The sequence below is a fragment of the Bos mutus genome, chromosome 8 (genome assembly GCF_027580195.1).
Source record: "Bos mutus isolate GX-2022 chromosome 8, NWIPB_WYAK_1.1, whole genome shotgun sequence".
In the NCBI taxonomy this organism is placed as follows: Eukaryota; Metazoa; Chordata; class Mammalia; order Artiodactyla; family Bovidae; genus Bos; species Bos mutus.
Window position 1 is genome coordinate 10,235,731 of NC_091624.1, and position 12,653 is coordinate 10,248,383.

Genomic DNA, 12,653 nt, shown 5'->3' on the forward strand with positions numbered 1-12,653 from the left:
GGCGAGCTCTTTCTGTCTCCGCTGGAATTTGATTATAACCGCAGAGGGCTGCGATTTGATGAACTCATCCAGGGAGCTAAGGGTGTGAGCTGGATGGCTCAGAACATAGAAAAGGACAGTGTAGAATTCTATGCAATCCTTCCTTTTTTTGCAGTTGGATAGGACTGGTCTGAATCTCAGCTTTGTTGCTTCCTAGCTGTCAACCTCAGAGAAATCTGTAAGATGGGAATAACCACGATGTCACCTACCTCTCAGAGCTATCAGGAGGGCAAGCAATAACCCAGGCGTCAACAAACAGCTTCCCTGGTGGCTCAGATGGTAAAGAATCTGCCTGCAATGCAGGAGACCTGGGTTCAATCCCTGGATGGGGAGGATCCCCTGGAGAAGGGAATGGCTACCCGCTCCAGTATTCTTGCCTGGAGAATTCCATGGACAGAGGAGCCTAGCAGGCTGCAGTCCATGGGGTCACTAAGAGTCAGACACGACTGAGCAACTAACACTTTCAACAAACAGCAGCTATCTTCGTTATTGGTACTTCATTTGTTTAAGAAATATTTATTGAGCACCTGTTTTGTGTCAAGGACTGTGCTAGGCCCCTGGGGGTGAAGAGGGAAATAAGAGAGGCTGAGTTCTTGCCCTTAGGATGGGGGCAGAGACAAGAGACAATTAAACAATGTAATTACAAACTGTGGAAAGGCCGAAAGGGAGAGGTCCTGTCTGAGCCCAGTAGACAGAGCCAGCCTTTCTGGAGGGGCAGCACCCAGCCAAGGCTGAATGAGAAAGAGCTGCCAAGGAAAGTGCTAGGGAGAAACCGTTCCAGGCAGAAGGAACAGCCAGTGCCAAGGCTCCGAGCTGCGATGGTTGGTTATCAGCTTCATGGAGTAGCATTTGAGCACTTTTTCTCCCCTACCATCTGACCCAGCCCTCAAGGAAACCACCCTTTAGGCAAGGGCCACCTCCCAAACTAAGTATTCCCAGGGTGCCAGCTCCAAAGTGCTCAGAGTTGTTCTTCCTAAAAGCATCAGAAGAGAGCAGAAAGAAAGCCCCACCTCTTGGTTTCAGGGAACTGAGTGGACGTGGTGAGGCAATTCTACCACTTAATAACAGACTTCCACTTGCTAGAATCCCCAGCCCACTGCAAGGAAGGACTCACCCCAAGATGCCCCAGAGAGAAGCCAGGTGGAGCAGGAGCTGATCAGAGAGCCATCTGCTCCCTGTCTTGTCACATTCACCCAGCGAGGGGAGGGGCAGGGCAGGGACTAGGGTCCCTTCTCACTTAGAAACGCTGCCAGTGTGGAAAGGCCACAAATTTGGCCCTGGCCCGAACCCCTGGAGGAAGGCATGGCAACTGACTCCAGTATTCTTGCCTGGAGAATCCCATGAACAGAGGAGCCTGGTGAACTACAGTCCATGGGGTGGCACAGAATTGGGACACGACTGAAGCGACTTAGCGTACACGCATGCACGCACAAGCCTCCCAGGCCTGCCTCTACCTAGCTATTTGGGCTTCAGCAAATCCTTTCAACTCCCTGAGCCCCAACTTCCCCCGCTCTTTCTGTTCTGAAGCAGATTCTACCTTAATAATAATTCCCTTTATCTAATTATCCATTTTAAAAAGCACCTTCCCATCCATGATCTTAAGAAGGTGTCTGAGGCCCCAAGGACCTAAACCTAGGCCCAGTTGAGGGTTTGGGGCTGGCTATCTTAGATGCTCACACATTCCAGGGAGGCCCTAGCTCCCAAGCCTCCTCTCCAAGTGCCGCCTGGAGTTTGGGAGGCTGGCCTGGACGAGAGGGAGAGCCTGGAGCCAGCCCCCCCCAGGAAGGCTGAATTCCCATCTGCCTAAACCAGGGGCCCCCACTGCCTGCCTGGGTCTCTCTTGGTCCACTTTGTGACCTGACTCATCAGTTTAACACTCATATACACTGTGTCCTCAAATATCAGGCTCCAAGGTCAAGGTTGTAAGCTGCCCTGAAACCATCCTCAGGAAGCTCACTTGGAGGCAGGGCCTCCTTGATCACCAGCTGGTGAGCTAAGCTCTCTGCAGATGGAACAACACTGGGCCCAGACCTCTGCATTCAAACATACGTGTGTGTGTGTGTGTGTGTGTTTGTGTGTGTGTGTGTGTGTGTGTGTGTGTTGAGTTGTGTCCAACTCTTTGCAACCTATAGACTGTAGCCTGCCAGGCTCCTCTGTCCATGGAATTCTCCAGGCAAAAATACAGGAGTGGGTAGCCATTTCCTTCTCCAGGGGATCTTCCTGACCCAGGACTGGACTTCTCTTGTGTCTCCTGCCTTGGCAGGTGGATTCTTTTGAGCAATCCCAAATCCAACTAGAAACCCGGCTCCTCTTGCCTTCCTTCTTTAAAACCCAATCTTGCCTCAACCTTCTTGTTCCTGAATTAATATTATCCTTATAAAAACGAAAACCTCTTCTACTACAATTTACGTTTGTTCACTTGCTGTGACAGATGTTCTCTCACTTAATTCAATTCTCCCAGTGACCCTACGACATAGGGAGAAAGGAAAAACACAGCTGTTACCATCTTTTAGATGAGAAAACTCAGGCTCAAAGAGGTTAAGTCCGCAGCCCCAAGAAGTGTCGGGAGAGGAGGGATTCAGAGTCTGTCTTCTGCCTCCTCCAGAATCTGCGATCTTGCCTTCTTTATTTAACAGTATATGTACATTACAAAGAATGTGAGATACTCCTCTTAGTTTTTATTTTAGAGGATCGATAAATCATTGGCGATGTTGCTAATGGAGAGTAAATGAATACGAAAAGCTCTCCCCCTGTTATGACGCTAACAGGAATAACAGGAGCATTTATTGAGTGCTCACTATGTGGCAGGTTCTGTGCTAAGTGCCTTGGACACAGTATCTTATTGAATCTCATTTAATCACTGCAACAACCCTATAAGGTAGGCCTCAACAGCCTCATTTCAGAGATGAGTATATGACTTGCTCAGATCACTCAGTTAGGAAATGGCAGGGTCAAGATTCCAGTCTAGGTCTTCCTAACCCCAAAGTGAAGACTCTTAAATTAGTAGAGCCAGGATCAAATTCTCTGCGGATAGTCCCTAACCCATGTGCCCTTTGACCCCATGCCCCTGGTACAGCCCGTCATAGGCTGCATCTGTCTCAAGGATTTGCAGGGGCTGAGGGACACCTGTCCAGGGAAATTAAGGCCCCAGGGCCGAGGACTGCTCAGGTCAAACCAACCCGCATGATAACTAACCAGGACCTACTGCTGGGGAACAATCAGAGCAGCCGGCCCCTACCCCCACCTGCCCCAGGCAGTCGGCACTCTCTCAATGCAGACTGGAAAACCGTCCCTAAAATCCTGACTCTCTGGCCTTGGTTTCTTCTCTGGACACCACCTGCGTGTTAGGAAACAAAGAGAAAAACCACTTGCTGGAAATGCCAACTAAGACACAGGTCTGGAGTTCTCTGTGGGTTTCAAAACCACGGTTGGCAGGCCTGTTCCAGGCCGCAGGGTAGGCAGGGATCTTGTCTTCTGTGTGTTACAGACATGCCTCTTGTAAAGAGCAGCCCATTAAGAGAAAAGAGAGGCTTCTGGCTGCCTGTGAATTTCAATCCTCCAGCCCCTTGGGGTCGGATCACCTGACACTTTACTGAAATAAAAGGGCCCGGATCAATATGCCTTCATCAGTCTTTGGAGGGCTAGGAGGTCACAGCTCCCTGGAAACCAAGGAGCAGAAGTGCTTTTCTCTGGGAAAAATAACCCCAGCCTGGCAGGAATGGCTCTCTTGGCATTAAAGAACTGGGAGCCTCATTTCAGGCCCCGCTGGAGAGAACTGGAATCCAGATGGGTGAGGCTGGAAAGGCAAAAGCTCTGAGGCTTCCCAGCCTGCCTTCCAGCCTCTCCTAGCCTCCTCGCTCGGCTCCAGGCCAACACGCCAGCCCTGAAACGTCTCCACCAGCTACTTCCTGTGCTCAGCGGGGATACGCTGACACGGGAGGATACTGATGCCTTTTCAGACCTCAAATGGCCATCCCAGGCTGCCGGGGTCCCCAGCTCAGCTCCAACGACGTCCACTGCCTTTTGGACTCCCTGCTGTCCCCTGAAGCTAACATCTCATCAACTGTCTTAACCTCAGGGGCCTGGTCACCTAAAGGGGACATGCCTGGAACTGAAGGAATGATCTTCCAATCACAAACAATATGCAAATTCCTTCTCAAAAGGGTGTACTCCCCTTGGCCAGCCAGCACAGACTAGGCCTCACCCATAACGTGTGGCCAGTGCACTCTCCCACAGACGGACAGTTTCCCAGGGCTGTTATTGGGTAAGACAGACAAACAGAAGCAGAAGGAAGGAATGGGTCTAACGAATCCCTGCTTGCAACTAGTAGCAGACTCATATGAACAGAGGTATAAGGAGTAAGAAAATTTGCTGAAAATTGAAAAAAAATTTGGCTCAGTAGCTCTGTTTTTCCATCACCAAGGCCTCCTTTGATTAAACCCCTGGGTAATGATATTTTTGGCTACCTGATGCGAAGAGCTAACTCGCTGAACAAGACCCTGATGCTGGGAAAGACTGAAGGCAGGAGGAGAAGAGGGCGACAGAGGATAAGATGGTTGGATGGCATCATCAACTCAATGGACAGGAGTTTGAGCAAACCCCGGGAGATGGTGAAGGACAGGGAAGCCTAGCATGCTGCGGTCCATGGGGTCGCAAAGAGTCAGACACAACCAAACAACTGAACTACAACAATAAATGATATTTCATCTCCCAAAACACATCAAGCAATAAGCTGTTTGCCTCCAGTTAGCTCAGCAAAGGCACAGTGTCCAGTTGAGCTTCTGATGGGACTGGGATAACCAGCCTGAAGAAGAGAGGAGCATTCAACCCACTGAGTGGGTGTTACTCCAGCCCACCATCAGATGCTGGATGGTTTCTTCCATGTGTATTCTCTGGCCCAGGGGAAGGCCTTTTTAAAACATTGATAAGACCTTGCAGGAGGGGGATGTAGGTGGTATCTTCCAGAAAGAGAGGAGAAAAGAGGTGGGCACGAGAATCAGGGCCCTCTCTAGAGGACTGTTGTTAGTCCCTCAGTCGTGTCCAACTCTTTGTGACCCTGGGGACTGTAGCCCACCAGGCTCCTCTATCCATGGGATTTCCCAGGCAAGAATCCTGGAGTGGGTAGTCATTGCCTTCTCCAGGGGATCTTTCCGACCCAAGGATAGAACCCAGGTCTCCTGCACTGCAGGCAGATTCTTTAGCCACCACGAATAGGGTGATGCCTGACTTGACAGGCCACATCCTCATTGTGACCCTTACAGGGACTGGAGACCAGGAAGTCCTAAGCAGGAGGCCACAGGGTCCTTCTTTCCCCTTTAAGCATGTTCATGTCCACCACTCTTCTACACAGAGGTGAGAGACACTGGGGCGGAGCACTCTGTCCCATTCCGCAGAGCAGGGCGCTGCCTCGTGGACCTGCCCAGAACCACCACAGGAGCAGGTGTGGAGACAGCCTCAGAACCGGCACTCGCACCCAGCCCAACATCTTCCTTCCAGCCCCGGGACACTGAACCCTCTCCTCAAATTCAGGGGGAAGCACTCACCTCTGCAAGATACAGCACACAGAACTTCAGGTCTTCTGAAGAACCTTTGAGGGAACAAAAAGGAACGCTTGCATTAGAATTGGCTACAGAGTCTCAACCATTTGCTTGAGCTCCACCAGCTCTCTCACCCATAGGGCTGTGTGTGGTACTTCCTGTAAAAAGAGGAAGAAGGGGCAGGCTCTCGGGGCAGTGAAATCTCAGGAGGAAAGCCCACTTGGTCACTAAATAGGTTGAGGTACAGCTGTGAGGCCTGTGCCTGCAGGTCAGCCTGCTCCAAGGAGTGCTGAGCTCTCCCTCCATGAGAGGCAGCCAGGAGCAGCCTCCGGGCACCATGCACGGGGTGCAGGGGACTGTCAGCCAACCCAGGGGGCGTCTTTCTCACCATGCCCCTGGCGGTAAGGGACACAGAGGCAGCACACTGCCTGTGTCATTTTGAAATGCCACAAGGAGCCACCGAGGAATGCGTGGACTCTGTGGACTGTGCAGTGGGGAGAGGGGAATCCCCAGTCACAGGCTGGGTGGAGCCTAGAGATGGCTTCCCAGCCCAGGCCCAACCCCTCAATGTGTTCTCCCAGAGTTTTCTGACGCTTGGTCTAGAATCCAACGCTCAACCACTCCCCAAACCCTCTTCACCTGGGCAGCAGCTGGGAAACCTGTCGGCCGCTTGCCCCTCCTCCAGCAGAGCAGCTGAGACGGAATACCCACCCTAGGGCAGAAAGTGATTTGGTCTGGGTACTTCGGAAACACAAGAGCCAGGAGATAAGCCCCAGCTGTCGGGGAAGGCCTCCTGGAGGAGGACCCTTTTGAGCTTGAACTCAAGATGGGAAGAAAGGGCGCTCCGGAAGCTGGGAACAGCATGAGCGAAGGCATGGGGGTGGAGGATCACCAGCTGTGCTCAAGGGATCGCCAGGGTAGGGAAGCCCTGCCGCCTCCTCCAGGCTGCCTTCCCTGACCACTGCAGGTTGCTCCTCAGAACCTGGCAGCCCTCCCCACGGGCCACTCATCTAAGCACAGGCCAGGGGTGGTTAGCAACTTCCTGTATTTCAAGCATTCGCCCTCACGGGGCAGGTTGTCCTTTTTGAGGGAAATAACCACACAGCACATACAACAGCAAACACTTAAGCTGCCACAGAGCTTTCGCATACCCAGTGCTGCGTGCCAACCATGGCGCCAAAGGTTTCATGTGCATAAACTGGACCTTCATGACCACCCTATGAGTCAGGGGGTATGCTCACCCACGATTCATGTGAGAAAGCTGAGGCAGAGGGGATGAGCAACCCGCCTCAGGGAGAAGGGGGAAGAACCAAGACTTATACCCAGAACACCTGCCACAGAGTCCACACTCTGAACCACTGCACACCTACCTCTCAAGGGCTCACCACGTGGGCCCGACCCAGCCCCTTGTCTCCTTGAGGAAGCAGGACCAGTGCTAGGCTCAAAGCAGAACCCTCAACAGACACTTGAATCGCAGAAATTGTCAAAAGAAAAATAAACACCAAGAAACCCAAAACCAAAATGCATTGCAAAGTAAAAGTGGCAAGGAAAAAAACAGATTTTTTTTTTTTCCCTAAAAAAGAGAGAAAACTTTTCTATTCCTAAGAAAAGTAGTAAATGAGGCCCTCACGTGGGTGGAGACCAGGCCCTCTCGGAACAAGTATATGGGCAGTTTCCTGGGCAAGTCTATCCCTAAGGCTAGGGATGCCAGCCAGAGTCAGATAAAAATAGCTCCTAAGTAAATGGGGGTATGCTTTGGACTTAGAATAAATCCTTCTGCTTCTCCCCACCTAGAGATGGGCTGGTGGGGGGAGGGGAACCCTGCATAAGAAGTCAATCATGTTGAACAAACCTCTAATTTCAAAGCTTCTGCCAGTTACTTGTGTTACTGAGGGTGGAGACAAGGGGAGGTGGTTTCTTTTGTTTAAGAAAACAACCAGGATGTTTCCTTGACTTTCCAGAAGCAGACTTTAGTGCCAAGGGAGAAACAAAAAGATCCATGTAAGAAAATAACAGAAATTTGGGTTTTAGAAGCTGGTGGTGAGAGAAGAGAAGGTTCTAGAAGGGAGGGGAAAGCCAGCATGCTGGGAGCCTCAGGGAGACAGGAGGCCAAGGTCAGGAGGATATGACCCAGAACATATATTCCCAGTGGCAAGGGATCACTGATGGATTGCCTTGAAACTTCTCTGTGCTTCGACACCCCCCACATTGCTGCAGACCCTCCCTGACATGCGCTCCATGTCTTGGCCTTGTGCTGGCAGCACTCTGGGGGAAGGACGGAATGGGGGCAGCAGCACTCAGCACGGCTCAGAGCCTCACATAAGGACAGCAAGACTCAGAACCCAGCGGTCCTGTAAGGAGCTGCAGCGGCAGAAAGAAGAGGCTGCAGGGTGGCTGAGCCAGGAGAGAAACTGCAGCCCCACCTGAAACCCTTCCAGAACCCAGGTGTGGGCTCTGGACTTCCCAGAGTATGGAAATGGGGGCGAGTGTAAAGGAAAGGGGACATGAGGCAGCATACGTTTGGGCTTTCCATCCAGCACTCCAACCACTTGCACCATTTTGAAGTTTAACAAGGAGCCACTTGGTTTCTGGGTGAACCCAACCAAGGAATGTGGACCTTGGGCTGGTTAGGAGGTGGTTTAGTCACTAAGATGTGTCCAACTCTTGCAATCACATGGAATGTAGCTTGCCAGGCTCTTCTGTCCATGGGATTCTCCAGGCAAGAATACTGGAGTGGGTTGCTATTTCCTTCTCCAGGGGACCTTTCCGACCCAGGAATCAAACCCACAACTTCTGTATCTCCTTCATTGCAGGTAGATTCTTTACCAAGTGAGCTACAAGGGAATGGGCTATGCAAGGGTGATCCTCAATCACGAGCTAGGGGAGCCCAGAACTGGCTTCCTGGTCCAGGTCTGACCCCTCTGGCACTTTTCCAGAGCTCTCTCAAGCCTGGCCTTAGATCCCAAATCAACCAGTTACCAAGTCCTCTCCACTCGTGAGACAGGCCAGGAGGGCTGTTGTCTCCATTTTCCAGATGTAGAAACTGAGGCCTGGGGAGTGGGCAAATGGTAGAGCTGAGACTTGAACTGAGGAGCCCCGGCCTCCAAAGCCCATTTCTGACCACAAGGTCATACTCTGTCCCTTTCCCGGTTTACTCATCTGTCATTTCACCAGGCCATGGGCTCCTTAAGTGGGACTATGTCTCTGTCTCTGCTATTACCCTGGCGGCCAGCACTGAGCGGGGCTCTGAGGAGACGCTCAGAAAATGTCAACCGGCTAAATTTAACTCCAAGCGCTCCCGCAGCCAGGACCCAAGCGGCTGAGGCTCCAAGACGGGGCGCATGGACTCTTCAGGGAGGTTGGGGAACCCAAGAACCAGCTGGACATTTCCAGGCCATCCTGAGAGACCAGGGCAGGTCAGGAAGATACACTGTGGGCGGGATGCGGGCCGCCTGGGATGCAGAAACACAAAGAACAGCAAAGCCAGTGGGCGGCAGAGGCAGGAAGAGACCACAATGGGCCCCGGCTGACCGGAGATGTCCCAATTGTTAGCGCCAGCTCTCCGCCTGTTCCCATTACACTGCCTTTCAGCCCCGGCTGAAGCCTGGGAGAAGCTGGGCAGGAGGAGGGAGGGCAAGGTTTAAGTGGCCACCAGCCGGAAGCGAGGGAGGCATGCACCCCGGCCCCTAACCCCAGGCCTCGCTTCCCGTCTCCCTCCGGACCTCCGTTCATTCACCCAACAAACATTCACTGGGCACCCACGATGTTCCGTGCCCGGGCCCGGCCCTGGGAGTGGGCTTGGCCAGCGGAGCCAAGCACCCTTCAGACACATCACATGGAGAGTCCTTGTTCCCTGGGTGGGGCAGACTCTACTCTGCCAGGGAATGGCCCTCGCCAGCCCCAGCCCACAGGAAAGGCTGGGCGTGTTCTGTGTTTACCGTCTTCTCTGCCCCAAACTGAACTCCCCACACAGGTCGATTTGAAAGAGACAAGAAACCTTAGGAGTCACTGGCAATGTTAATCAGAGACCATTCTGCCAAGAGAGGCTCCAGCTGAGGCCGCGGATACATTTCCTAAAAGCCAGCCTCGTTGCTGCAGCGAGTCTCTGGAGGCGTGGCGGAGGTGGGCAGGAGTGTGGACGCCAGGACTCAGGACACTGGGCCCGGCGGCTCCAACTCCAACGGCTGGAGAAGGGATCGCTGGGCTTCTCCAACCCCAGGACCCACAAGGCTGTCTCAGGGAGCAAGGGCAGGGCAGCAGGCAAGAGCTCCACAAATGCCTGGGAAGCAATCTAAAGCTGTCTAAGCGTTGGAACGTGCACCTTGAGAGCTCAGTGTCTCTGGGCCACTTCCTTTGCTCCCAGCAGTTCCTGGGCTCCCTGGAGAGCCACGCTTGCTGTACTTGCTGACTGACACTGCTGGAGAAAGGTGAGACGCCTTGCACCAGAACATCTGGCTGGCAACCCAGGACAGGCACACACACACACATACACATCCCTCACATAACAACCCAATAAGCTCCAGTGGCTGTGGGCATCTCTCCCGAGCAGGGCTGGCTGTGGCCACCCCCAGTCTCCAGCCCCGGGAGGCCATGACTGCACAGGGAACTCAGCATAGGGGAGGTTTCTCCACAACATCCCAAGGCCTGACACCACCCACCCTGGCCAGCAGCCACCCAGTGGTAGATGGCATTCACCCTGCCTCTCCCTTCAAGCCTGGGGTTGTGGCCTCCAGGAAGGGAAGATTCAACCAGTTCTCAGTAGACTCCACCCACACCGTCTCCCCAAACCCCGGCCCAGGCCAGAGGTGGAGGCCAGATGAATGGGCGCTGGCCATCTTCTCACAGCAATCTCAGGTCCGTGTGAGCACATCAGAGCCTGGAGGGAATGTGAAGGACTGTGTTCCAGCCCTGACTACTGAAAGAAAAACTGCTGTCCAGAAAAGGGAGAAAGGACCAGCTGACGCTGTTCCCCAGGTCAGCAGCAATGCGGAGCCCAGGACCCCCCTCCCAGCTATGACCCTCGGCTCTTCCTCTGCCGTATGGCTCCCAATCCCCACCCAATGCACAGCCAGTTTGTAACTCTTCTTTCCCCTCCCTCCTTATAGCAAGAGGCTGAGCAGGCCAGGGTCCTGGGCTTGCAGACCCCAGACGTGTGTGGTGAGCACAACAGAACAAGAGATGGCTCAGGTGGTAAAGAATCTGCCTGCAATGCAGGAGACCCGGGTTCAGTCCCTGGGTCGAGAAGATCTCCTGGAGAAGGGAATGGCTACCTACTCCAGTATTCTTACCTGGAGAATCCTATGGACAGAGAAACCTAGTGGGCTACAGTCCATAGTGTTACAAAGAGTCAGACATGACTGAGCCACTAACACACTTTTCACTTTGGTTCTTATCATCAATCAAGGTGTATTACCGAGCACAGCCTCCCACCAGCACCCCTCAAATCTGACAGGGTCCTAGATTGTGTGAGCTGGGGATGGGCAGGCGTGTGAGTGCATGTGTGTCCAAAGGGTGGGAGAGACATGGGAATGGGTGTGCAGGGAAAGCTGGGTGTGAGGGATAGAGGGGCAGGGTGGGGGGGTGGCAGCAGCAAAGTCAAGGGCAGAGTCGCCCCCCTCCCGCAGGCACTAGGGGGCTCCCTGGAACCTCAGGATCTGAGCTGAACTTGCTCAGAGGACTGCTCCTCACCATGACCTTGGTCAAGCCCAGCCCGCCCCGCAGGAGAGCCTCGGCCCCCAGCGAGGTGACCTGCTTTTTCCCCTCGGTGGCCGCCCTGCTCAGTGGTCAGGAGGAAGCCAGGGGCAGAGAAGAGAAGTTGTAAGTGGCTTCCTGTGGGGCTGCGGGAGTAGGGGTTCTCACACGGCCTGGGTTTCTAAGGAGGAAGAGCGGTGGGGGCACCGAGCGCGCAGGCCGGGTTTGCAAACAGGCAGGAAGTTTTCCTGGAGCACAAGCCGTCAAAACAGAATTCTTTCGCTGGGTAATGTTTTCCTCCCTGCCCCTGCCACCCGGGCTCAAACAGGTCTGGTGTTGTTTTCATAACCTGGGAGAGGAAACCGAGCCCCTTACAGCAGAGACCTCAGGCACCAAACCAAACCACTCCACAGATACTCCCACTGGTTTCCCATTCCCGAGTGGAGGGCAGGGCCACTGTGGCAAGTTCGGGTAGAGACTTGCTCCACGCTCCCACGTGCTCCTGCTTGCCAGCTCCGGCCAGCTCCTTGCGCCAGCATCCCGGACTCTGGCCTGGGGCATGTGGCTGGGGGAAGCAGCAGTGGTCTCCTGTCCTGGATGTGTGTGGTGAGTCGAGAGCTATGAGCATTGCCTGGGTGCGCGGTGTGAGCCAGTCACTTTGCATGAACAACCAAACTTAATTTAACCTCCACAGCAGCCTTCTGAGTTACTACTGGCATCCTCATTTGCACATGAGGAAACAGGCTCAGAGAGGTCCAGGAACTTGCCTGGACACTTGTCACCTGCCTGAGGTGACACAGGTAGTGAGGGGCCGGGCCAAGCTTGGAACACAGGTCTGTCTGAACCCAGCGCTCTTCCCACTCCACTCCCGAGCCTTCCCCAAACCTCGCTGGAGCAGAAATCTCCCTGCAAAGTTCAGGGTGAACAGCGGGGACTGCTAGCCTAGACTGGAACACCAGTGACTGAGAGCCAAGTCCACGGGCGGGGCCTGACCGCACATCCCATCCATGCTGCCCAGACCAGGAGGAGGACTCAGGGCGAGAGCGGAGGCAGTCCAGGGCACCTAGGGCAAGCACTCACCTTCCTGCAGCTTCACGCTCTGGAGGTAGAGGGGGTTCCTTAGGACGTTGCAGCGGCCCGGCTCATCCTCCTTGGTGAAGAGCAGCAGGTCTGAGTAGGCAAACAGTGTCACCTGCATGGTGAGAGAGCAAACAGAGCCAGCTGCCCCACTGCCCCAGAGGCCAGAGCCACAGGCTCCCCTGGAGGGCCAGGAAACAAGTTGCCATCATCTCGTGTCTCTGTCATCTTGGGCAGAACCAGGAGCAGACGCTCAGTGTGCCTGCTCCTCATAGTGGGAAAACCTAACAGAATAAAAATTATCCTTCA

The 12,653-nt window shown here is 53.8% G+C and overlaps 1 protein-coding gene across 6 annotated transcripts in view; it reads right to left on the minus strand.

The window, feature by feature from the left end:
- Window positions 1–12,653, minus strand: part of RGS3 (regulator of G protein signaling 3) — a 139,513-nt gene that overhangs the window by 63,496 nt on the left and 63,364 nt on the right. For all 6 annotated transcript variants that reach the window (XM_005902468.2, XM_070375050.1, XM_070375052.1 and 3 more), the window contains 2 exons: window positions 12,348–12,459; window positions 5,583–5,626 (listed from right to left, as the gene is read on the minus strand). In XM_005902468.2, coding sequence (XP_005902530.1) covers window positions 5,583–5,626; window positions 12,348–12,459 — 156 coding nt within the window. The remainder of the gene's footprint in view (window positions 1–5,582; window positions 5,627–12,347; window positions 12,460–12,653) is intronic.